This window comes from Hippopotamus amphibius, chromosome 3 (assembly GCF_030028045.1).
Source record: "Hippopotamus amphibius kiboko isolate mHipAmp2 chromosome 3, mHipAmp2.hap2, whole genome shotgun sequence".
NCBI lineage: Eukaryota > Metazoa > Chordata > Mammalia > Artiodactyla > Hippopotamidae > Hippopotamus > Hippopotamus amphibius.
Genome location: NC_080188.1, coordinates 71,786,953 through 71,813,779, shown reverse-complemented (window position 1 = coordinate 71,813,779; position 26,827 = coordinate 71,786,953). Strand labels below are relative to the sequence as shown.

Sequence of the window (26,827 nt, the reverse complement as noted above, 5' to 3'; positions counted from 1 at the left end):
TGATAAAGAGCCCGCTGCCATTTGGATTTGCTGAATGTCTGAATTACCCGAGACGCATGACGGTCCCGAGGAGGGTGGGGACGCAGCGCGCTAGGGTGGGAGCCGCAGACCGGCGGCCTCCGGGCTGGATGTCACCCCCTTGAGTCTAGGAAACCTGCTCGCGGATGTGATGCGGCAACGCGGGGACACCTGCGCTCCCGTGCGTGCCGCACTCGTGCAGCTCCGGGTGGCAAACGGGATGAAGTGGGGGCGAGGGCGAGAGGAAGTTGAGGCGCTGGAGCTTCAGGAACGCTGCCTTAGCGCGCCTTGCTCTTTGGAGGCTGTCCCGGGGCGGGGGGGGGGGGTGATGCGGGGGGGAGGCAGGCAGACAGTGCACGCGGACTTCCAAGTGGTCCCTGGCACAGTTGGAGGTCGGGAGTTCTGAGCCCCCAGAGGGCGGATACCCGGAGGTCCCAAGTGCCTGCGAGGAGCCCGCGGCGCCCAGGACCAGGCTTAGAGCTCTTAGCGCACCAAGCCTCGCAGAAGCAAAAGCTAAATAAACCCTGATGGGCCCGGGGGCTGGTGGGCTGGGGTGCAGAGTCAGAGCGGACCTGGAGCGTCTTTCGTTTTAAGGAGCCTTACTTCTGGGAAGGGACAGGGAACTGTCAATCAGCGAGGGAGGGAGCGCACCGGCGCTGGGTGATGTCAGCGGATCAGCTGCTCGATAACAAAGAGGGGGTATTACAGGAGAAAGTTGCAGCGGCGGCGGCGGCCACGGCGGCACCCCGGAGCCTCGGAAGCGAGGGGCAAGTAGGCGATGGGAGGAGGGACGGCTGCTGCCGGAGCAGCTTAAGGCCAAGGAATTGAAAGGGCTGTAGGGGGAGGCAGTGCGAGCCAGCCCCGACTGCTCCTCCTCTTCCTCCTCCTCCAAACTCGCAGGGTTCAGCCCCAGCGCTCGCTCAGCCTCCGGGAGCACCCGGAGGGACGGGAGGCAGCCGCGCGGCCCCGAGCTGGGCAGGGTCCCCAGCCGCCATGGATAGCGACGACGAGATGGTGGAGGAGGCGGTGGAAGGTACAGACATTTCTCTGGGGCCAGGGGAGGAGGCGCCGAGGGCAAGGAACGCGGAAGGAGTGGCGGGCTGTGACCGGCGCGGCGCCGGGCCGCGCGGCCGCCACCGTCCCCTACGCGTGTGGCCCGCTGCCGGGTTCGGGCAAGGGCCGGACAGCCACCGCCACGCCACCGGGAGCGCGCATTGCGCGGCGGGGCGCAGGCCGGGGACGGGGCTCGGCTGGGCCGGGGTCCCCGGGAGAGCACGACTGCTACATCCCGCCCGGTCACTGCCTGCATCCGCCCTCGGAGTTGGGAAGCCTGCCCCACACTTCGGCCTTCCCCCTTTCCGGGATGGGAGGTGGGGGTGCGCAGGAGGAGAGCCCCCCGCGGCCGGCGGTCTCCGTGGAGCAATCCCCTCGCCCAGATTTGGCAAGCCCAAGCCCTTCTCCGGGAGCCAGCCCTTTCCTTCCGCTGGCCGCTGCGACCCGCGGTGACCGCGGCGGCGGCCGGGTCCGTCCCCCGGCGCAGCGCACGGGGTCGGACCAGGCACGTGGCAGCCGCGGTCCGGGCGGTCGCTCCTCCGAAACGACGAAATCATTGCAGGGCCCTAGACAACGCTCCCTTCCCGGGGCTTGAACGCACGCGGGCCGGGAGGCGGGTGGCCCCGGCCTCTGCTGCCCCCGAACGAACTCAGTCAGACCTCCCCTCCCCCTTCCTGCTTCCCAGGCGGGTGCCGCCGCCGCCGCCGCCACGCTGTGCAGGCGCGCCGCAAGCCTGGACTGAAATTGCTGGGTGACACTTAACTTTCTGAATTCCATGCAGTTGGCTGTGTGTGATATCACCGCCTTGGTGTCGTGTTTCTCCGCCCCTTCGCTTCCAGCGCCCCTCCCCCGACTTTTCTCGCCACTTTGTTTTGCTGAGTTTCTCCACCTCTTTTTCTTTTTTTTTTTTTTTTTGCTAGTTCTAAAAAGCGAGGTGGGGACGTTATACAATCTAGTTGTTTGTATCATGAGATGTTATGATTTTGTAACAGTGAATACTGGAAAATACTCTTTAGCGTATTTATTTATTTGATTCTACCCTAGACAGGACGTCGTGAGGTTTTGCAATGTTGTTGCGTGGTATTATTCTAGAATATTTTAACCAAACATCTAAGTAAATATTTTTTTAGCTTTTGGTTGAAGCTGGTTTCTATCTAATTTGTATAAACAAGCTCGCAGAAATGGTAAAGGAAGACTAAGTGGCGATGCTTAAAGATGCATGAGGATGCATAGTTATTGCTACTTTGGGAGAAAAAAAAGTCAATTTTTATGTCCACATAATTGACTCCTTTTGTAGTGCTCCCGAGGTCTTAAGGAGAGATAAGTAGAATAATATTTCTGAATTCTCTAAAAGCTAAATGTCTTAATGTAACTATTGAAACTTCTTATTTCTTTATCCAGCTTCAAGGAGTGTTGGTGGAGGTGTTTTAATTTCACAATGTCCTGAACTGTTTAATAAGTAAAGCCAATGCTGGGACTTCCTGGGGCCCAAAGACGTTGATTGGAAGCCTTCTTTAAATTTAAATTATTCACTATGTGTGCCTTCATATTATGAAAGATAATTGAAAAATGCTCTTCTCAAATTGTTAGGACTTGCTCTCATTCTTCAAAGTTTACTTTTATTCATAAAAATTTAATGCAAACCCTTGATCACGGGCAGTGCTCCCGGGATTAAACCACCTTCCCCTTTGAAGCTGTTTGGAAACATAAGGCCCAGTTGTCCACCTGTCCACAGGCTCCTTGCAGAATGTGAGCAAATAGCTTTAGAAATGTATTGATGTTGTTTTTGAGATTGCTCAATGGGTGAAAGCAGAGAAATTTATATGAGCAAGGAAGGTTCTGTTGTATAGGGTGACCATATACGTTATTGTCCAAAATCAGAATATACTTGAGAAGGGTCACTATTTAATACTTATGCTGGAACAACTGGTTTAAACCTTGAATGTCTGGAGCAATCCAGGACACATGGTTACTCAGCTGTACCTAACAGTAAACAATTAGAGTAACAGAATATTTAAAAATCCTTAGACACACCCAAGGCTCAAACTCACAGTGTCTAGGGCATGTGTGTGTAAAAGTAGGCTTTTCTCTAGTTATTCTTGGCTTTTTAAGTGCTGTCTGTAATAGTCTTTACTTAACATGTAACACATGCATGGGGGACTGGTAAAAGCCTAGTCTGAATATCTTGGTGTTGAAGTACCAAGTAACCTACCTCTCTCTGTATGCAGAGCCTGTGTTCTCAGTAGCTTTATTGTCTTAGCTGTAATTATTGCTGTAATTGTTTAGTTCTTACTATGTGCAGCCTCTGTGCTAAGTGTTTCACACACACATTATCCATTCAGTCTTATGACATGGGTATTAATATTATCCTAATTTTACAGCAGAGGGAAATGAGGCTTAGAGAAATTATGAACTAATCCAAGGACACTCAGCCAGGTAGAAGGCAGGCTTGGACCTCGAGAACCCCACTCTACCATACCAAATCATCACCCTACGTCTTTCTTATTTTTTATCTTTTAGTGAGTCAGTCAAATGAAGTAGTTGGTAACCCAGTTTGGGAGCAACAGTTAAATGTTGTATCAGTGTCATTCTTTATCAGTGTCTCTCTTTAGAGGCTGGTTCTGAAAGAGTTTGGTGACTTTCAGAAAAATGTATTTGAGGAAAGAGAATTTACGGTTTCTGCAACAGATATCCTTTTTCTTTTTTCTTTCTCCTTAGAAATTTACTCTGGGGAAGAAATTGGTCCCTACAGGATTGGAGTTTAAATCCTGTCACATCATATACAGTTTGGTCCTCTGTCAGGGTGGAACTGTAGCTTGGGTGGCGTTCTAAGCTCAGGGTGGATGAATCCCTGAGGGCAGCTGGGTGAAGGGAGTGCCTGTGTACAGCGTTGGCTGTGCTCCCTTGGGAAGGCAGCACTGGGCCTCTTCAAGCTTACAAACATCACCTGAGCTCTTGCTGTGGTTTTTAAAAAACTCTTTGAGGCTCATTGGTTCTGCAGGGAGTGATGTTTAGCTTTGGGAATAGAAATCTTTATTACATCTATTTCTTGGTCTACCTGTAGACTCAAAGATAAATACAATGTGATCCCTAATATAATTTGAAATAAATATATCATATCTAAACAGATGAGTGATGGTGGTTGAGAGGAAGTAAAAATTGCATGGAGCCTGGGGAAATAGATGGGGAAGGATTTCCCAAAAGAGGTGGTGGGTAGTTGAGTCCAATCGCGAGGGGAACTTTGGGAGTAAAAGAGAGGTGTGGAATGAAACAGCGGTTCACAGGAAAAATACAGATGACCACTAAGCAGCTGGAAAGACACAACTTCATTAAATAAGTACAAATGAAAATGTTGAGATAAACGTTTTCTCTAATTAAATTGGCAAAATTCAACAAGATTGATATCATCCTACAAAGAAAGGGGCACTCTTATGCATGATTCATTAATATCATCAAGGAATTTCAGCTAATAGAATACTAACCCAGCAGCACAAAGACATTAAAAAGAAAAGGGAAAAAAGAAGAGCGAGAGGAGTGGAATTATGCAGGCACATTTAGTGACAAATCGCTAGGTTATGCTGTAACAGAGGGCCTAGGAGGAGAAAAGTGGAGGGTGAGACAGGGAAAGGAGGCTTGTCACAGGCTGAGATCGTGCGTGGACTGCGTCCTGGAGGCCACGGGAGGCGTGGGGGCTCTTTAGAGCTGGGAATGGGAGGATGGGGGCTCTGCCCTGGGAGGATAAACAGGCAGTGGCGAGCGGGTGAGGCGATCACCTAAAAGGCTCTTTGCAATAGCGGTTATGAGGGCAGAGAAAAACAGAAAGGCCTGGAAACATAAAGGACACATCGAGGAAGAATCCTCAAAAAGGTGAAATAACAGAATCTCCAGAACTAAGGAGCCAGAATGAAAACAAGCACCTCTGTGTTTCAGTGCCCCAACCCCCTCAAATATTAAGAGCATTTTTAACAGTCCCCCAGTATCTTATCCTGCCTGCCTCTAATAAGACTCCTCATGCTCTGTACTTAGGAAAAATACAGGCGAGGTGTCCTGCTAGCACCCTCTATGTGTGGGCCTCACATTGAAATTAGGACCCTCACAACTAATAACTGAGCTCTTGCAAAAGATTACTCTCAAAAATCAAATTATGTTTTTAACCATTAGCGCAAGTACATCACCATGAGGGCTTATGTGCACTAAACAGGATGTTTGTCTTTTATTATTTTTACTTTTTTTTTTAAGTGGTTCTGCAAAACCAACCATGCAGGTAAGGGTCTCTGATTCTGAGGGACACACACACACACACACACACACACACACACCACACACACACTCAGATCTCCTGCGAGTACGCCTGAGGCAGTAAGCAGCCGGGTGTCTGATCCAGAGGGAATTTCCTGTGCTGAAAGTTACCTTCACTGCACAGAATACAGGCCTGGCTCTCATCAGGTTCAGGAAAAAGCTCCCGGGGAACCCGAGGGGAAAAATTGAACTTTCTCTCTGTTCAGTAGAGAATGATGTTTAGAAGAAAGTGAAAAAGTAGACGTGTGGGACAGTTGCTTCCCCGCCCCCACCCCCAACTTCTGTCCGTAGTTAAAACCGTGCTGCGGACCCATATATGGCACACGAGCTGGGCCAGCATTCCCAACACAGAGCAGTCATTCAAGTGGATTTTCCTTGTTGTTTGGGTCTGGCGTTCAACCTCTATGGAGTGGGAATTGGCCCGGAAGGCTGCTGGCTGACTTGGCACATTGCACGGACGGACCTCCGTCAGAGCAAGCAGGACTAGTGTTTCTCTTTGTGTTGGGTAACACTTGCAAGGGATAGGCATTTGCCACCAGGATATGCCGGTGAAGATCCTGGTGGTTCTGTGAGAACCATCTTAACTACGAAGGCATCTTCCACTTCTCTGCCTGGGGCCTGAGAGCAGCTACCTCTTTAGAGGTCTCTTCTTCCACCATCAGCAGGGAAGAAAGGGTGTTCTGCTAGTTTGCCTTTGAACAGAGAGAAACAGAGTTGGAAAATTGGGGGAAGGGGCCTTCGGCGTCCATTAGCACATTCAGGGTAGCAGTTAATGTGTTTCTTGGGCACATAGAGGCGGCTTCCTCATCTATAAGATTGGAATTTAAGGGATGGTTTAAAATTTAATTTAGATAACAAGAAATTATATAAGCTGGTGCCTGATGCATAGTAGTAGGTACACAGATTTTTTTCTTCTCTGCCTATCAGTCTTCCTCTCCATTAAATTGACTGTTACTGGCAAGACAAATATTACATGCTCTTATTGTCCAAATGGCATTGGAACAGGAGTGATACCAGAAGCTCCTCTAGCGCTAACACAGCAACCCAGTCTCTTCTCTTCCCGACACTTCTTTCCTTGCAAAATCTCTTAGCTGTTGTGATTGTTTTTATGTTTTGTGTTTTGCTTAAACATAAAGTTCTGCTGCTAGGAACACCACCTCAGGCTATTAAATATTCAGGGTGGAAGTCTCAAATGATCACAAGTCTTAACTTTTAGCTCCTCTTCATTGATCCTGGTCATTGATCACATCCTGCTCATTGATCACATTGTCTCTCCTTTCGGAAGAATCAGAAGAAAACAAAACAAGCCAACCAGAGGATTCTGCTGTGATCTGACAGAAGGAGCTTTCTCACAGCAAGCAGCCTGAACACCTTTAGAAAGCCAGGGAAACGTCACAAGTCCGAGCCTTCTTTCTAAACACACGATGTCACCAGAGAAACAGCTGTCATTCAGCAGCTCCTCTGTTCTTCTCTCTCCCTAGAGCCTGACAAGGTGATGGGACTCCTCTTTGCTGGCCTGTGGGAGGAGGCCAGGGCATGGGCACGGGCATCCTTCCTGGAGCGGAGTTGATGTTTTTGCTTTCGTCTCAGTGGGGTTCAGTACTGTCCCTCAAGTGCTTTTAGTGTGTTCTATATTGCTTCCAATTTTCTCTAATATCTAAATGCCATTGCCAAGGGTGCACCTGCAGTGTTTTATTCAGAAATAGGACAGGACTGTTGCAACTGAGCAAAGGTGGAAATGAGTTAACATTGGATTTTTTTCCCCTCAGTGTTCATGTTTTTCATAATATTTCTCTTGATCTAAAGTAGAATAACTAATTTTATCAAACATTAACTTTATAAAGTCTGAAATATGTGAACTGTTTTCTATGGGGAAAATGTTTTCAACAAATTAATAACTACCTCAATATAAGGCTAAAATGATTATTCTGATAGTTACACCTAAATCAAAAGTGGAATACTAAATTTGTAGGAATGCTAATAGCTAAATTTAATTTGATCCGAGCAACATTTCATAAAAGAAAGCTTTTAACTGTACACTCAGTGTTTTTTTTTATGAAAGGAAAAAAAGTAGATTTAATTTATTTCAATGAGAGAAATGTCATCAGTAGATATTTAGAAAATAATTGTTCAAATTATTTCATATAACAAGTGTTATTGAATTATGTCATGTACGGTTTTTGGTTTTTGAGCAAGAAGGAAGCAATTGTGGCCTAGGTCCCTCCTAACCATTAATTTCCTGGCCTTTGGTAGAAAAAATTTGTGTTAAGAGGAAAGGAACCTTATTGATTGTGATTTATTTAAGTAGCCATGTTTTATTGTAATATATTCTAGGTAATTCATTCTATACAGAATCAGGTGTAGCAATAAAACAGTGTATTTGTTCATTTTAATTTATGTTTATGTAATCAATAATACAAATAAAGAGCGTTTTTGTTCTTTATAAGAGTGCTTACTTACTGTCTCTTCTAAGGAATGATATTCTTTTATCACTTTAGAAGAAATTATTTTAGGAGAGTAAAGCATTCATTGTGGTGATATGGTTTGTGTTTTCTTTTATGTCTGTGAGCCACCTGGAAGCCACATTTAAGTGTTTAATGTCCCTGCACTGCACACAGTATTTAATGCTTTTATACCTTTTCCATCCATGACTCAGGTCATTAACCCAGGAAAAAGCCAGTAGATTAACTGCTGCCTTCATTTTCACCCGCCTCTGCAAAATTAGCTCACCAGAATGACTGGAGAGACACCAGTGAGGTGACTCCTGGGTTTTGTGAAATATGTACATAATAATAAAAATAACCTAAACATTGACTGTAAACGTAAATATTAGAATATACCAATCAGTGACCCAAGAAGAACCAACAATTTAAAGATCACAGTGTAATAATTGCTGCTGATGTTCAAAATCACTGCTTCAATGGATACTTCTAACTACATTTAAAGCACAAACCCTCTAAACACAGTGGGTAGAGGGTATATGACAAGGTGATTTCTGAACATTCAGCACTGAGAGATTTTGTAAAGTAAAGCAGTAAGTTCAAGGTTAAGCTTAAGTTCAAACTTAGAAGGACTCTGAGTTCGTGTGTTAGTACAGTGCGGTGTAGACATTAGGGCAGTTTTAGAGACATGGCTCTAGCCCTTGTTTGAGTGTAAAAAAGAGCAGTGGGGTTTTCAGAGGGCGCCTGGCTAGCAGTGTTCCACATCCCATATAAAGATGTATACTTAGTTCTAGAACCAGATAACTGATTGCCAAGATAGTGTGCCATCTCGACCATGTCTCAGTTAAGCATGAGATTTTGGGGGCATTAATTCCAAATGTGAGGAGTACCGTGTGGGGAAGTACTGGGTCAACTGAAACTCGCACTGCTGATGTTATTATTGAGAATAACTCTCAGTCCGCAGTAAAATATGAGCATGGTTTTAGTTCATATCTGAGGCCCTCTATTGTGGACCCGTCCTTTCTAAATGTTCCTAATGGTGGAGGTGATAGGGCTGATGCGGGCAGAGAAACCTTGGCGTTCACTCTCCCCCAGGCAGGGAAGGGACCCTCGGGCTGCTCAGGGCACTTGCTGGTAGCACCTGAGCGCAGCTGATGGTGATGGAGCATGGAAGATGTTAAAGGTTTGCCTTGTGGTTCCCTTTCTCCAGGGCACTTGGATGATGATGGATTACCGCACGGCTTCTGCACAGTCACCTACTCCTCCACGGACAGATTTGAGGGCAACTTCATTCACGGAGAAAAGAACGGACGGGGGAAGTTCTTCTTCTTTGATGGCAGGTAGCCCTCACGGTTTGGTTTGGTTTGTTTTTGCGGGGGTGGGGGATAGGTACCAAATTATTTGGAGGAATGATATGAATGAGAGAATTTAAGTGAATATTTTAGTAAAATTTATAGAAAAAGTCAAAATAACCCCAACATGCATGTACTGCTTTGGGGACAAAGGAAGTCACCTGCTGTTACTGAGCCAAATTTGGGTCTGCTTGCCCATGCGCAGTAAAGCCAATCTGACACCTGGTTGTGGTAAAGAAAAGTGCAGCATTTAGCGCAGGCGCCAAGCAATGGATCCAGGGCAACTAGTGCTCAAAACACCCAAACTCCCAGATGGGTTTTGGGAAAGCATTTTTAAAGGCTGGGTGAGGGCAGGCAGTCCCAGGGGATGTGATCAGCGTGCACATGTTTCTCTGATTGGTTGATGGTGAGGTAACAGGGCGATGTCATAGGAGTTAATATTACCAATCCTTCGGCACCAGTAGGTTTGGGGGCTACATAGTATGACCATGTATGACCTCAAGTAGTTAATTTCTTCCATTTGGTGGTGGTTTTAGCATCTGTAAAACAACTCCGGAAATGTGTATCAGATACTGTTATCTGGGTACTTTAGAGAGGAGCTACAGCAGAGGATGTGGGGGAGGAGTCTGTCCCGGGAAGGCCCCATCATGTCCTGCTCAGTTACACCCCTGGCTATGTCCTAAGACTCAGCTCTGCCATCACTGCCTCTGAGGGTGTGCTTGTCAAAGAGACCCTCTGCCGTGCCAGATTCAGGGGCTCCCATCTTGCACAGGTTGGCTAGGTGGTCACCCAAGTCTTTGATGGACTTCACCCCCGTTTTCAGATAATGAGTCTCTATAAAGTCACACAAGTGGGGATCATTTTGGTTAGGGACCACTGTGTGTAGTTCCAGTAGTGACTGATTCACGCTCTTTTCCAAGCGTAACACACACTCACTGTGTTGTGTTCAGCACGCTCTCAGACGTCATGGTCCGATTTCTTGATCTCCTAAAAGAAGATTCAGCCACCTCGTTGGTTCTGCAGCTTCCTAATTTTCTCAGCATATTCTCTCTCCTCCTGAGATTAGTCAGGAGAATATTTAGCAAAGTTCTTCAAGGCCACATCATCACAGTCCAAGCAATAAGAGGGGTAGACATAGGAGGGGTACAGCTCCAGACTCACATTGTTTTAAATGCTTGTCTTTGGGATGACTGGACATTGTGTGTGATACCTTAATGCTGATGTCGTAACTAGTATTTCCTATGTTCTACCTCTAGTTAAAATATTTTTCACAGCAGCGTTCTTTTACCTCGCTTTCACCTCCTGGATGAGAACACTGTGAGGCACCCTCTTGAGATCGATGGGAATAACTAGGACTTTTCTCTTTTAAGAAGAGATGGGGTTGCATGGGCCCAGCTATCCAACAGTGACTTTTAAAGCCATGTCAGCTTCAGAAATGAAGAGTAGTGGGTGTGAATTTCTCTAGCATTTAGAGGAATTCGGAGCCATGGAAGGACCAGCTCTTTTCATACCATTTGATTGGATAATACAGAAATGGATTTAGCTAAAGCAGGTTATAAGATTCTGTGGGACACAGCACCGCTTACTAAACTCTTGACATTGGTAATAAGGTGAAGCTTCCTTAAACCTTGGAATTCCTTCAGGAAAGAGAACGTCTAAGCTGATAGTTGAAGGGTGATCACAGGGCCTGGCTTGTGACCCAGAATCCCTTTCTGTAGGTAGGGTGAGTTGCTTTTAAAAAATATGAGCAGGTCCTCAGCCTCTCAATTATCTGATATAAGGAGGGGTGAGGAAAGCAATAAAAACCTATCAGAGAACTTTTGTAAATTTTTGTATTTTAATTCCAACCTTCTCTTTCCCATTATCCCCAACCTCACACCCCACCTCTTTTCAGCAGAAATTGATTTCCAAACTATTCATTTTTCAAACGGTCGAATATTCTACTTCCTTTCTTTGCCCTGGTGGATACCTGAGTCCCGTAGCAGCTTCTTACTGGATTTCCTATCAGTGCTTTCTTTTCTCCTGATCCCTTTAACCTGTCCGGAAGGAGACTTTTCCCGTCTCATTTCCACAGAAGTTAATTTGTAACTCTTTTCTGCAAAGTGTCACTATTTACCTCATGCAATTATTCTTCTATTCACTCAACAAATATATATTTATATAAATGTCTTATTTTCCCTACAGGAGAGAGGTTTCCTTGAGGGGAAAAATCTGTGTCTGTTTTATCGTCTATGCTTTATAGCACTTTCTCTTAATTTGGTACTAAAAAAAAATTCTTGCTGAATGAGGATGGGAGATGAAAAAGAGGGTAGAATTCACACACACACACACACACCACACACACACACTCATGCTTTAAATCTCATACCCAGTAACTGAATGACTCTGGGAAAACAGTCCAGCAGGCTTGGTTGAATTTAGTATTGGTTACGGGCTTGCTTCACAGACCCGAGACTCAGCGTGCTGAAGGGTTGGGCTGAGCTTCCCAACCAGTGCACCAGGAATGAGCCCTGGTGGGGCTGAGTGGGGCCTGAGACTTCCCAAGTGCCTCCCTCCCTTTCCCAAGCTAGTCATGTCTGTCTCTGACCAGCTTCATCCAGTTTCCCCCCATGTGCTGTACAAATGCAGTGATCTGCATGGGGGTCATGACTAGAGAAAGCTAGAGCACTGGGTGAGGCCAAAGCACTAGGCCAATAACTATCTACAGAATAGAAATTCATTGACTTTTTTTTCTTTTGGAGGCATGAATTCACTGGTTTTTATACCTACCACTCAAACACCTGGAGAGACTCAGGTCCAGTGGTAGACTCAAAGAATGATAGTGTTACCAAGGACCTGAAAAGCTCACCCTTGTTAGCCTTCTGCAGATAGATGGGGGATAATACCTTGAGGGGAGAATGTCAGTATCACTGCTTTTATGACATGAGATGAAGCAGTATGGTGACAGGTTCTCAAAAGGTCATTGTCACCTTCATTCTTAAGCCTAATGATGATCATGTTATGAGACATGAAAAATTAGTGAGAGAGTCTTAAGACTGAAATAAAGGCTGTGGAATCTATTAGATCTTCCTAAGAGGGGTGCAGGAAGTGGTCATGGAGAAAGTTGTCTCTACATGAAGCAGCACCTTGGTTTACAATGCTCTATTAATTCTTCTCCCTAATACTGCTCCCAAGTTTTAGGGTCTGACGTATTGGGTGAAATAAAGTGGGCATTCAGTGCTTTCACTGCCAGTCAGGAGGATTTAGTCTGGAAAAATTCCTCCCAAAAGGGTGAGACCAAGGTTTTGAAATAACAATCAAGGAAACAAAAGGTTTATGGTGGAGTTTTTAAAAATTGTTCAGACCTGTAGTACTGGCTAATGTTCCCATCAGAGGCTTTGTTTGCAGTTACAGGAGCCTGTGTTTGGAATATTACAGTATAGTGACAGAAGATTTGGCCTGATGCATTCTAATCTTATATAAAACCTGAACCTGGGTGTGTGGTGTTTTTTTTTAACTTGAGGCATGATTCACATACAAAAAGCTGTACATATTTAACATCTACAACTTCATGAATTTGGAGTTAAGTATACGTTCATGAAACTATTACCACAATCTATGCCATAGACTGGGTGTGTGGTTTATGAGATGGTTTCAAACAAATAAAAATTTATATCAAGAAAGTTCTGAAATCAGTTTTTTTCCCTTTACACACAATATGATAAACCTGAATAAGAATTTAAAATATTCAGATCACCAGGAGAGATGGCCTGGAAAAATAGAAACAGAATATTTTATTTTATTTTTAAATTACATAGGTAGCAAATACTTGGTAGAAGAAAGAACTTCAAGAAATTAGAGAAATGTAAAAAATGAACATGCTCCCCCCTTTTTTTCCCCCATCCTCAGGTCACAGTGGTAAACCACTGTTGGCAGAGAATTTAAGCATCTTAAGTAAATATATTCAAGGTAAAATAAGGAGCTAGCTATCTTTTTCCAAATCAGTTTAAATAGCCAAAATGTACATTTTTACTTTTTTACTACTGTCTCAGCTTCAGACGCTTCAGAATGTTCACTAGTTTTGAGATCTTAACCAACAGTTGACCTGTCTTTCCTTAAGTTACAACTGGCTTATTAAGTTGGAAACCTAAAGTCTGACCACTCATGCTTTAGCAGATAGTTTATCCCACAAATGAAGAATGAATGAGAAAACTGACCTGATTTTTTAAATTATCTTTTCAAGCAGCTATTGTTTTTCTCCCCCCTCCCCCTTTTTTTGGCCACCCTGAGTGCCTTGCGGGACCAACCAGGGATCAAACTCCAGCCCTCCACACTGAAAGCACTGAGTCCTAACCAGTGGACCTCCAGGGAAGTCCCCATTTCCACCCCCCTTTTTAAAGGAAAGAAGATTGTCCTAAGATTAGCTAATTGGGACTTCTTAACATCTGCTCTGGTCCTGAGATAAAGGCATTTATGCAATGAGGAAAAAGGTATCTTAAGGCTTTGTTGGTGTGGTTCTGGAGTCCTCTGGCATCAGTGATTTGCTGGAGTACTGTGAGGTATTATAAAATGTTTAGTATGCAAAATACTTTGAGAGACACATCTCTAATTTTTATGCTAATCCCAGATTCTGGATGTTCATATTCATGTATGTTTTCCCTGAATTGTTCTCATCTCAAGCAAGATTCGTGGATGTAAAGACTTAGCAGGACTTCTCGAAATCTTAGTAGGGTAACGAGAAAAGAGATTTTTCAATGCAGATTGACTTTGGGCTATGTGAGTTTAGAGCATCCTGTGGTTTTTAGCCTGATTATGAGACAGAGATGTGAATTCACTCGTTTTTTTTTTCCCACATTATTGATGCTTCCTCCTGACATGCCAATTAGATTTCAAAGTAGTTTTTGCTACTCTGTGACTTCATCCTCCTCTACCCAAGTCATTTTCTGATGTTGATTGGCTCCACTAATGAATCCGGCTAAGAGGGCTCCTTGTAGTTGATCATTGACCAGATAACCTAGGAGAAGCTGCCCATCTGATGAGCCACTGAGAAGGCTGATGTTTTCCAGGTGAGGGGTCCATGCAGGAATTCTTGTGTTTGGTTTTTACAAAGCGCTTGGTTACATTTCAAGAAATTGGAGTTGGAACAGACTTCTGAAGTCATGTATCCCAACCTCCCACACAAGGCAAAAGTCCCTTCTATGCTGATTTTGTTGGAACCAGGCTCAGACAAATGCATTCATCTGTATTCTAAGGAACAGTTCTGATTGAGGCAAAGATTTTTGTGATGTATAAGAGAGGGAGGAGGGGAGACTTCCCTGGCTGTCCAGTGGTTAAGACTTTACCTTCCAATGCAGAAGGTGCAGGTTCAATCCCTGGTCAGGGAGCTGAGATCCCACATGTCTTGCAGCCAAAAAACCAAAATTAAAAAAAAAAAAAAAACAAGAAGCAGTATTGTAAAAAATTCAATAAATACTTTAAAAATGGTCCATATCAAAAAAGAAAAAAATCTTAAAAAAAAAATAAAATGAAGAAAGGAAGAGGGAACGAGATGGATAACTTTGAATACCTGCCATTTGCTCAAACACTGGATATGTAGCCTTCATAACAATCTGTGAAGCAGGTTTTATAAGCTTTTTTACTTATAAAGAAACTAAGACACAGAGAGATGAAATAACTTGTCCCAGGTGACCTCATTGCTAAGAGCTGGAGCTGAGATTCAAGCCAAGGTGAGTTCAGTTCCAGAGGCACACCTCTTCTCACTGCATCTACTTCCTTCCTCTCACTGAAAGCAAGGAAATCACTCTGATCCTAATGGCCTTCCATGCTTTAACTTTATTTGCAGTCACTCATTAGCTATAATTATGAAAAAATTATATACTGCCATATAACTAGTTCCTAAAACAATGTTTTATTTTATTTTATTGTTTTTTTTCATTGAGGTACTATTGACATACAACATTATATATGTATATACATCTCCCCCCCACCTCCACAACCGCCCCCCACCACGCAGCATGTGGGATCTTAGTTCCCCAACCAGGGACTGGACATTGGAAGTGCAGAGTCTTAACCGCTGGACCACCAGGGGAGTCCCTAAAGCAATGTTTTAATACTGAGTCACAATTTAAGTTGCTTAGAGACAGGAATTTAAAGTAGAATTATCATTTGTATAAAATTTCCCTCAATTCTATACCAGACAAAAGAAAGGGAACACAGTGGGGGAGAGAACAGAGTTTATGCCTCAGGAGCTGGAAAGCCCCAAACCTTCTAGAGCCCAAAATATAAAAGAAAAGCCAAAGCTGTTTAGTCTCCTAAGAACACTTTTGTGTATTCAGATATTAAAGAGAATTTTAAAATGAAAATAGTTGCATAGATTGCAGATGTATCAATCTAGGTAAACAATTATAAAAATTTTTCATTTCTTTGTAAGTTAGATTTTCTCTTTTAATTTAATACTGGAAATTTAAGTACAAGCACTTTGATAAAACAGATGAAAATGGTCTGTGTGTATATGGAAGGAAATCTAATTAAAATTGATTTTTAAATTTTCTCCACTTTTTCGAGTTATTTGATTCAGATGCGGGTACCAGAAAAATCAAACCATTTTTGTAGCTTCTTAACATACTAAAAAGTCTGCCAAGATGTTGAAAGAAATTTTAAGAAAATACAAGTCAAGAACATTGTATATGGTATGATCCCATTTTTGTTAAAACAACAACCACACAAGGTCGGAAAATGCATAATATATAAATGGAAAAAAATCTTAAGTGGTATATGCCAAATTGGGTAGGAGTACTGGGAGTTTCTAACTTTCCACATCTTTGTAGTGTTTGATTTTTTTTTATTAATTTGTTCATTTTACAATGAATACATATTACTTTTTTCACTTAAAGAAGTATTTATTCTATCCTTCCCTCAGACAGAGAGGAATCGTTCTTGCTTTTTTTTTTTAAGTAGATTTAGATCAGTGTTGTAAATTTCTTTGACTATCTGTTCCAGTGTCTCATAATTTTTTCCCTGATGCTGCTGTTTTAAGCCAGGTTTCTCAGTAGAGAGCTCACCATCATATACATGAAAGTGCATCCTTAATAAGAACAGCTGTTATTTATTCGAGCAGTCATTATGTCCCAGATCATCTTCTAAAGCACTTGATATGTATTAACCCATGTAATCCTTAATAACCCTATTAGTAGCTGCAGTTTACAAATGGAGAAATAAAGCATGGAGTTTAAGAAACTTTCCTAACTTGCAGACTATATGCACAGACACTTCACATAAAGAATCCTCCCTGCACTTGAGAAATACTTTTAACATGCTGATGTTCTCTCTCAATTTTCTCTTCTCAAAGCAAGATGATCCCAGTTCCCAGTTGCACTCTTTCATTTAGGAAATACCACTTGAAGGTATGCTATGTTTATGTGTTAGGGGAGGAATACATAATGCCTAATTTGCTCCTGTGAAGGGTTTACAATCTGTTTAGAGAAATAGGACCCATAAGCTGATCGTGGCTAAAGACATGGCACATCCTGTACTAGCCCATGACTAGGCTTCAGTGACTGAGGTTTCAGAGGTCAAGGTAGACTCTGTGGGAGGTAGGGCTCCCTGTGGGGGATGGGGAGGATCTGGGGAGGCCGGTGATGAGCACGCTTCCTCCGCAACACAGCCCCCCATCCAGTTTCAGCGAGAAAGACTGGAAAGTTATGCCTACACAGTTCTCAAATGTGACCAAACAATCGAGTGGCTGGCTACAAAATAGGGCCATTTTCTCATAACTGACTTCTTCTTCAAATAGAAAAAGACCAGAGGTTGGAGAATAATTATTCTTTTCCCAAAGTTATTTTTGTTTTTGAATGAAAAAAAAAAAGAAAATATGATCTGTAACTTTTTTTGTCCTGAATGTGTCCTCAGGAATTTTGAAAGTTTGGTTACATATGTTTTAAGGGAAGAAGCAGCAAAAACATAGTGTAGAAACTAAGATACGTAGAGGTGTGCTTGGGGCCAGTGAATAAACTAATGGGAGCAGGGGATTCTAGAGCAGGAGTCAACAAACTTTTTCTGCCCCAGGGTGAGATAGTAAATATTTTAGGCTTTTTGGGCCACATATGGCCTCTGTTGCAACTATTCAACTCTGCTGTTGTCATATGAAAGCAGCCACGGAGGATACGGAAAGGAATGTTCGTGGCTGTGTTCCAGTAGAACTGTATTTACAAAAACAGGCAGCTGGCCATGGTTTGCCAACCTCCTCTGGAGGAAAAAGTTAGAAAGAAAGGTGGTGCCTTTAACACCGGACTAAGAAGCTTTTATTTTATTTCGTCAGTGACAGAGGATTTCAAAGCCTTATCATTTTTTTATTGCCCTGGAGACCCCAGTTCATGTGATAACATGCCCCTTTTTTGTTATTAGATTCCATCTAAGTTACCAAAAAAACTTACCAAGGAAGCTAAGCTGTTCTCTCAGGCAGGGGCTGGAAAACAATGCAGTAAGTTTTGCTCTCCAATGCCTAAGAATTTGCATTTGGGAATCTTATGTGCCTTGAGCTAAAGGAAATAGCAGTTTGTTCTTACGATTATGATACTAATAAGGGTGGGCTCTGCTGTAAGGGACAGTGGGACAAGCCACTAGAGATGAACTGGGGAGGAAGGGGAAATATGTGGAAATCCACATGATGGGTTAACTGATTATCAAGACCCATGCCTTGTAGATTTCATCATAAACCTGAGAAGTATTGGCAGACTACTTTGTCAGGGGATAATCCTGCCGAAACACACACAATAACATTTTGGGGTTTGTTGTTGTTGTTGTTTATTTGTTTATATATTTTTATTGTTAATATTTCAAGCCAACAGAAATTTGTAGAGGCCAACAGAAATTTATAGATGGTGAACATGGTGAATACACATATACCCATTACTTAGCTTTATTAAACTGTAACCCTCTGCCCTACTTACCTGAGTTTCCTTTCTTAAGAATTAAAACATTACAGAGTTGACACCCTGTATGCAGCTTTCCCAGTCTCTCCAACACCATCTCTCCCTAGAAGTGCCAGTATCTTGAATATTTTTATACTACTACTACAGTGAGGGTATTCATAAATGATACAGGGTTTGGGAGCATATTTTTAAATTATATACAAATGGTAATCCATACATGTATCATTCTGAAACGCCTTTTTCGTTCAGCACTTTGTGAGACTCATTCATGTTGACACTTGTAGCTCTAGTTCATTCATTTTCCTTATTGTAGAGAATTCCAGTGTGTATGTTTACTTATCCATTCTCTTGTTAGAGGACATTTGTATTGCTTCGATTTTTTTTTTGCTATTTCAAATGGGGTTGCTCTGAAAAGTCTTGGGCATATGTGCAGATTTCTCTCAATGTCCATCTAGAAATGATATTTGCATCTTCAATTTGACCAGATATTTCCAAATTGCCCTGTAAAGGACTTGTATTCTCACCAGCAGTGCCTGAAAGTTTCCATTGCTTCACATCCTTGCCGAAAGTTGTTATTTGTTGTGCTTTTAAAAGTTTTGCCAGTTTGTTGGATGTGAAATGGTATCTTATATAAAGCATTTAGAATGTTACCTGGCACATAGTAGGGTCTTACTAAAGGTGAATTATTATTTTAATTATGATTTCCATAATCAGTGTGTGTTGGGCACCTTTTCATTTGTTTGCTGGTCATTAAAAGTTTTCTGTGAAGTACTTCCTCATGTCCTTTCCCCATTGTTCTTCTACTGGGTTGTCTTTTTCTTATTGATTTATAGGATTCTTCGTATTTTCCTGCACTAATCCTTTGTTGCTTATGTATTCTGTGTCATGTCTTTAACTTCCTTTATGGTGTCTTTCATCATTCAGAATTATATTTCTTTTTTCTGTGATTCTAAGCTTTTGTCTGTTTTTAGATTAGTACCATTTGCTCCTTCCCATCTACTTCTCGATAACATTTTGAAAGCTGCTGAAAATTCAGAGTCAACAGGGTCACCAGGTTTAGCAAATAAAAATCCAGGGCACCCAGTTAAAATGGTATATAAGCCATGAAAAATATTTTAGTATAACTACATCCCATTCAATATTTGGGACATACTTATGCTAAAAAATTATTTGTTGTTTATCTGAAATTCAAACTTATCTGAGCATCCTCTGTTTTATCTGGCAATCCCCAAGCTGAAGATAGATGATGAATTAGTATTTTGCCCTGTCTGTTGCATCACTGTGTCGGCTGATTAGTTACCCTTCACCAAGGTTGTTCTTTTTTTTTTTTTTCGTGGCGGGAGTCTAATGACAGTCAGATCTCATTAATTCTGACCTCACTGGTTTAGAATTTTGATTATTGATGCAAGGGCTATGCTAAAGTGCACCTTTTTCTCTTCATGAATTTACTAGGCCTATTTATCACTGATAGTACAAAAAAAAAAACTGAAAGAGAACGATTTATCTCCTTGGGAGACTATAAATAGTGTAATTACAATGTAATCAGAGGCTATCGTCATCTAGACTGTGCTTTTCATTTAATAATTACAGATCATTCTGTCATTCATTACAGCAAGACTTTTCCAAGCAGCGTCAGGTGCAGCCACCTCGGTCCCCATGGCCCCCTTTGGGTCCCACCTGTCCCCAGTACCTGTCCCCAGTACCTGTCCCCAGTACCTGTCCCCAGTACCTGTCCTCAGTACCTGTCCTCAGTACCTATCCCCAGCACCTGTCCCCAGTACCTCCTGTCCTCAGTACCTGTCCCCAGTACCTGTCCCCAGGGCCTGCCCCCAGCACCTGTCCCCAGCACCTGCCCCCAGCACCTGTCCCCAGCACCTGTCCCCTGGTTTTGTCTTCATCATGCTTTCTAGATCCTCGCACAGCATACTACTTGAAGGCACCCTATAAATGTCTGTTAGTTGAATCAATGAATGAGTGCTATCTGCACATGTTACAATAATCAAACTGTCTTTGTTGCTAAACATCTTTTGTTTTAATTGTAAAAAAATAATTTGAGCTGGTCTTTCCTCTTACTCCAAATTTCAGTTCATGAAGGGAATTGTTGGATAAAGTTAGTTTCATTGCATAAGAGCCTTTGCGAGGCTGACACTGAAAACATGTTATTGAAATTCCAAAAGTGTTTTATGAGGAAAGAAGAAAGATTCTTGTAAAATCACCATGAGTACCACTGTGAGCTTTCTTCTGTTCCAGTATGATGGGTCTCAAACTTTATCAGGCTGCTAATGATATGAGCAAGGTTTAGCCTGCCATCTTCCTTACTTGCCCCCATTCCCCATGATCTCACACACACACACACACACACACACACACACACACACACACATAAATCCCCATATATGTTCCAAAGAGAGTGAAGGGGATACTTTTGATTGGATACCATTTATGGTTGTCACCGATAAATAATGCATTAATGGCTTAAGACAGCTAGGTAGACATCTACATGTTATAAACCACATTTGTATTATTAGGGCCCACTATATGCAAGCCATCTGAAAGACCCTTGAGAACTCCCAGGGAATTCTGGACCACTCTTGAGAGAAATTAAGCATGAGTGGTTTACGTGTGGAAAGAGTAACAGAATTTCTATTGCCTGGTATTGGTCGGCATCTAGCCTTAGGAAACATATTTAGATGAGGCTTATTCTGTTTCCACCTGTGGCCTCTTTTTTCTGTATTTTTTCCAGTAGAGAAATTGGATTAATAGGAGCCAGGAGATTAGGAATTAAATCTCCCTGTTTCTAATCCTGTCCATATCTTGGGAGTATTTTTCCTAGCAATCTCAGAGAATTCAGGAGGCTGCACTGAATACAGGTCAGCACTGGAACAGAACTGGGGGGTGATATGATCATTTCTGTGAAAAGAGTTGAGTCATGGTCTGACTCTTCTCTTTTGTTCTCCCTTCTCTCACAGCACCCTGGAGGGATATTATGTGGACGATGCCCTGCAGGGCCAGGGAGTTTACACTTATGAGGATGGAGGAGTCCTCCAGGGCACATATGTAGACGGAGAGCTGAATGGACCGGCCCAAGAGTACGACACAGATGGGAGACTGATCTTCAAGGGACAATATAAAGATAACATTCGGCATGGAGTGTGCTGGATATATTACCCAGTAAGCCTCGTGACTGTTCGTTTTGCTGGAAAGTAACCTGTTTTAAGACAATGCTTTGAGTTTTCCCAATGAAGAGCAGAATGTATTCTCTATGTTAGAAAATGTGAGGTTGTGAAACTCGAGAGTCAGTAGCTGAAGCCAACAGCTTAGGGGGGATGTCCTCTCACTGTTTTATTGACTTAGATTGTTGTCCTCTGATCTACTATGAATTCCACCTCAGGGTGGCTTTGGAAAGGAATGATTAGTCATGATTAAAACAAACTGGGACAAATTGGTTTGATTGTACCACTAATAAAGACAAAAATATATTACTTTTAAAAATATTCGTTTGGGATATAGAAAGTGATGGTGGAATGTCTCATTGTTGCAGTTTTATTCTTTCTCCTGTGTAAGAATGTATCCAGCAAATTCCCATTTTTTTTGGACTTAAATTATTGTTATTTGATTTTATAGTCTTACTCCCTGCTTTATGGTTTATATTGCTTAAATCAAGGTGATTAAAATTAACTTGCCTTTGAGTGATAACATTTTATGATCTTTCTGGAGTTGACTAGAGCAAAAAAGATGGCAAAACCCGTGGCTGGGAATTAATGCTGTAATTTTTGTTTGCATTTCAAATACCCCATCTGTTTTTAGTGAATTTCCAGAAAATGTTTCAGAAAATAGACCTGAGAAAATATTTTATCTAATATTTTATTTTGTCCAGAGCTTAAGTCAAAACGTTTTCTTCCTTACTCTTAACCCTATCCTCCCATGATTTAAAAGTATTAATAAAAACAAAGTATCTATTACATGTATAACAAGAAAAGTAGTCCCAGCTAAATCTGCTTACAGATTATTGTTCCTAAAAAAGTAAGTTATACTCTATACTCTAGGCATAAGAAAAACTATTGTAAAACATTTTAAAAAATAATTGCTAAAGCATTTACACATTCTCTTGATAGGATTTGCAATAGCTCACAAGTCCTTTCAGTTACAGAGGGAGAAGAGGTGGAGGTACTTACCAGTTTAGGAAGCCTGAAACTTTTATTGTTTCATCAGTAGGCAGGATAAGTGCTGGGGAGCTGTGGATGTGACAGTGAATGTTGAAGTCAGGGAAAGCGGAATTCCTCATGAGTGGGTCTAGGAAAGAGGCAATGGATTACCACATTCTCCCACTACCTGTCATTTTACTTGTGACTATGATCAGTTGAAGTCCCTAGAGTAGATCAAAGATGCACTAAGGTGAATGGATCCTTAGTGGAGTCACCAAGTGGATTCACTCATTGTTGCATTTTGAAACCTAAAATGTGCAGCTGAATTTTAGCCTTCAGCCTTAATTATTGTCTTTTAAAGCACCAAGAGCAGACTCTCCCTTTGGAAGGAAGAAGCACTAGGGAGTTACAAGCTTTAAAAATCAACTTGGTTGATAACACTTTGCATATAGTACCTGCTAGCATTTGGGGGGGGGGGGCGGGGGAGGGAGGCTGGTAATCGCACCCCACTGCTCTGCTCTCTGGATTGGGAATCAATTAAGAAATAGACATAGGTGTCAGGGGTCAGGATATCAGTTTCATTATGGCAGAGCTGGATTGGAGATGTGGCGTGGGCTTTTACGCTTGCCCCTCTGAACTAAACAGATGGCCAGCTGCCCACAGAGCAGCTAGAAAGCGGCAGGTTTCCCTTGGGGAGTAGAGCTGCCTGGGGGAGCTTCCCCAAGGAGAGGAGAGGAATGAGAGAGGAACAGGTGCACCCTGTGGGCACTGCCAGTTCCCGGGACAGGTGAGCAAAAATGCAGAACACATGAGAGCAACAGGCTTTCTTCTGTTAACCCCCACCCATTAGAGTTGGGTGTCAGTGGGTGTCAGATCTTGCCTTCTCACTAATCAAGTGAGCGATTCCTTCTCCCATGAGGGGGAGCCACTGAGCAGAGGAGAAAAAGGATCCGTTTCTTCCCCAGCACCCTCCACACAGCCGACAAGGAAGTGTTTGTGATATGAAGTCAAAGCAGGAACAAGGGGAGGCAAAAATATTGATCCTCTGTACAGGATTTGTAAGTTCACCCTAAGGACAGTTTGTTTCTTTCAAAATTTGACCTTGGAACAGTGATGGAAGGTTTTTAATTAAAAACTCATAACTCCTTTTGGGAATAAAAGAAGAATCTCTGCTTTATCATTCTAGACAAATAAAATCATTTGCCCCCAAAACTGGAAGTTTAAAGCACATAAGAGGGAAAAAAATGTGAGACCCTAGAAGGACAGATCTTGTTATGAATAAATAGTAATATTGATGGCTTATATAAGTTACGGCATGTAAGAAGCACAAATGCTCTAGCATCATTCAGCTCAGTCATCATCACTGAAAGCCTGGAGGCAGATCTTGCAGAAAGTATCATCCCCATTCAGGCTGGGTTATTAAGAATTAACTCAGGAAAGAGAAAGAGCAATTATATATTTGTCCCTAATGCACTTTCTATCCATGAAAAATGCTTCCAAGTATTTTTCTTTCTATGGAAGTGCTGTGATTTGTTTTTTAATTTGTAGTCTTTTTTCTCCAAAGAGCAATTAGACTACAGAGAACTGTAGAAATCCTGTACCTGGTGGTGTTTCTTCCTGCTGTCTCTCTGTAAACAGCATTTGGAATCACCCAGAAGTCATCCCACGTCACTGACTTTGAGTAGCTGTTTCTAGAACCTTTCGATTGGGGAAATAACCAAGCTTTTAGAAGATGTCATGACCTTGCTAGTCTTACATCAAACCCACAAAACTCTTAGTTTTTCAGTTATGCCATAAGGACCTTCTGAATGGGGAGGGGAGGAGGGGACCATCTCTTGCACCCTAGATTGGATTTTATTTTTAAGCTCTTTATTGGAATATAATTGCTTTGCACTCTTGTACCAGCTTTTGAGGTATACCAAAGTGAATCAGCTGTATTTATACATATATCCCCATATCCCCTCCCTCCCAAGACTCCCTCCCGCTCTCCCTGTCCTGGCCCTCTAAGGCAGCACCCATCATCGAGTTGATCTCCCTTTGTTATACAGCAACTTCCCACTAGCTATCTGTTTTACAGTTGGTAGTGTATCTATGTCTATGCTACTCTCTCACTTCGTCCCAGCTTCCCCTTGCCCCCCGCCCCCAACCCCGTGTCCTCCCTAGATTGGATTTTTAAAAATTATTTAGTAGTTTATTTTTAGTATCTCAATTCAATTTTTAAAAGTATTTGTATCACCTACTAGGTTTTCCTAGCACTAGTACCAGGATACAGAATTCTATGGTAGCCTCTGCCCTAAAGCATTTAATGACCCTTAGGAATGAAGCAAATGACAGTTAAACAGGAAGCACAGCTGACTCCTCTCCTGGAAGGAGGCAGAAGGGAGCAGTAAATAAAGAAGAAAGTGGGAAGAAAGACGTGATGGGGGAGTAGAATTTAGTTGATCTTTTTTTACTTTGCCTTCTAACTCCAAAAAAATGATGGTATAGGATTCTCAGAAAGACAGTGTTCAGAAGTGCTTTTGTTTATCCCTTAGAAAGTGCAGACAGTGCTCTTTACTCATGTACACTGAACTAATTCGTAAGTACCTTTGAAATAAAGATTTTCTTACTAGACTAGAAATCCAGAATTCCATATTTGAGAAGTGAAGTCATAGGAATAGTGAGTAAGACTGTCTTGCTACAGATTCTCATCACATTTTTTGTTGGCCCAAAGTAACAGTTACATTTCCTTTAAAGGTTTGTAACTAATATAAATATAACATGTTTGTTTCTTAGACAGCAAACCAAGTTAGAGTATCAGTAACTTGTGCAGGATTATAAAGTACAACTCTGCCTCTGACTCTCTAAATCAGGCTTATATGCCCCCTGTGCACATAACTTATAGGGAGGAGACTGGATGAGGAAGGGATATATGCATCACACTTTTCATGCTCATGTGAAAAGCTCTGAGTTCTTAACCTGTTGTGATCCATTTAAGCACTGTTAACAATGCGGGTGCAGAGAAATGTCTTGAACTCATCTCATATAGATAAATACTATATATAATATTTTCTGGTTTTGGGTTTCTCCCATCAGGATGGAGGCAGCCTTGTAGGAGAAGTAAATGAAGATGGGGAGATGACTGGAGAGAAGATAGCCTATGTGTACCCTGATGAGAGGACTGCACTGTATGGAAAATTCATTGATGGAGAGATGATAGAAGGGAAACTGGCTACTCTTCTGTCCACTGAAGAAGGAAGGCCTCACTTTGAACCGATGCCTGAAAGTAAGTTGAATCTGCTTCAGACGGGTTGCTCTAGTTCCGTAACGGGTTGTTAGAGGTTATTTGAGAGTAGTTTCTTTGTCTAGTCCACTTTAATGGTGTATTAGCTTGGCTGCATAACAGACACCTCTGCGCCTAAATAGTTTGCAACAGCAAACACAGGTCTGCTAAGCAGTTGCACTCAACTGGTCCAGGTGGGGCATGGCCAGGCCAGGCTGGACTTGAGGCTTCTAGTCAGCTCTGAGTCTGTTCTATGTCTTAATTCTGGGCCCAATCTGAAGGGACAGTGGTGGCCTGCGTCAAGATTTTCTCAGGCGGTCACAGGAAGCCAGAGCATGAGCAGACGCCTATGAATGCCTCTTAAAGCCTCAGCCTGGAACTGACACAAAGCCCCTTTCACCCACTTTTCATTGGTCAAAGCAAGTCACATGGCCAAGCTGAACATCAGTGAGACACGGAAATATACACCATGCACTTTAGTGGCAGATACTGAAAAGTCATCTGACAAGGGTATAGCTGTATGATTCTAATGCACAGAAGGAGTGAAGAAATGACAGCAGTAATTTAATCAGTTTTATATATTTTGTCTGAAGGAAAAAAAACCTACAGTTTAATGATTTAATTGATGAAGAATCAAATTAGGTAGATCTCCAAGATGGTACAGATTGTAACGCTGATTCAGCCTGAGCTCTGATTGGAAAAGATAAATGCACATTGGCCTGGGCCCTCTTCTTGGAGGATGTACTCCATACATGAATGAGCCTAATGGAATCCATATTAGAAAAAATCCTATTTCCTTTTAGAAGTACAGGATGGCATACGAAACTTTTTTCCTGATTATAAAATTATTTATTTTTGAAAATCTGGAAGATATGCAAAGAAAAAAAATTAAGATTTTGTATTTTGAGTGGCACAATGTTAAGAAAGCTAGGGCTTCCCTTGTGGCCCAGTGGTTAAGAATCCACCTGCCAATGCAGGGGACACGGGTTCAAGCCCTGGTCTGGGAGGATCCCACATGCCACGCAGCAACTAAGCCCGTGTGCCACAACTACTGAGCCCACACACTACAACTACTGAAGCCCGCGTGCCTAGAGTCTATGCTCCACAACAAGAGAAGCCACCACAAAGAGAAACCTGCACACTACAACAAAGAGTAGCCCCTGCCTGCCACAGCTAGAGAAAGCCCGTGCACAGCAACAAAGACTCAATTCAGCCAAAAATAAAATAAATAATAAAAAAATAAATCTTTAAAAAAAAAGCTAAATCAGTCTGATTCCTTGAATCACATATATGTGTATATGTATTTCCAATCCAAGTTAAGGTATAAGGAGAATAAAGTAGAAAAGAT

General features: G+C 42.3%; 1 protein-coding gene across 2 annotated transcripts in view; it reads left to right on the top strand.

The window, feature by feature from the left end:
- The first annotated feature begins 703 nt into the window (after positions 1–703).
- Positions 704–26,827, top strand: part of SETD7 (SET domain containing 7, histone lysine methyltransferase) — a 47,945-nt gene continuing 21,821 nt past the window's right edge. Inside the window, exons 1-4 of one of the 2 annotated variants that reach the window (XM_057727936.1) lie at positions 704–1,051; positions 9,022–9,151; positions 21,042–21,243; positions 25,293–25,482. In XM_057727936.1, the coding sequence (XP_057583919.1) occupies positions 1,012–1,051; positions 9,022–9,151; positions 21,042–21,243; positions 25,293–25,482 (562 nt within the window). In that variant the 5' untranslated portion in view covers positions 704–1,011. Of the gene's footprint in view, positions 1,052–9,021; positions 9,152–14,028; positions 14,209–21,041; positions 21,244–25,292; positions 25,483–26,827 lie in introns of those variants that run through there. The other variant, XM_057727937.1, reaches the window with a different exon arrangement.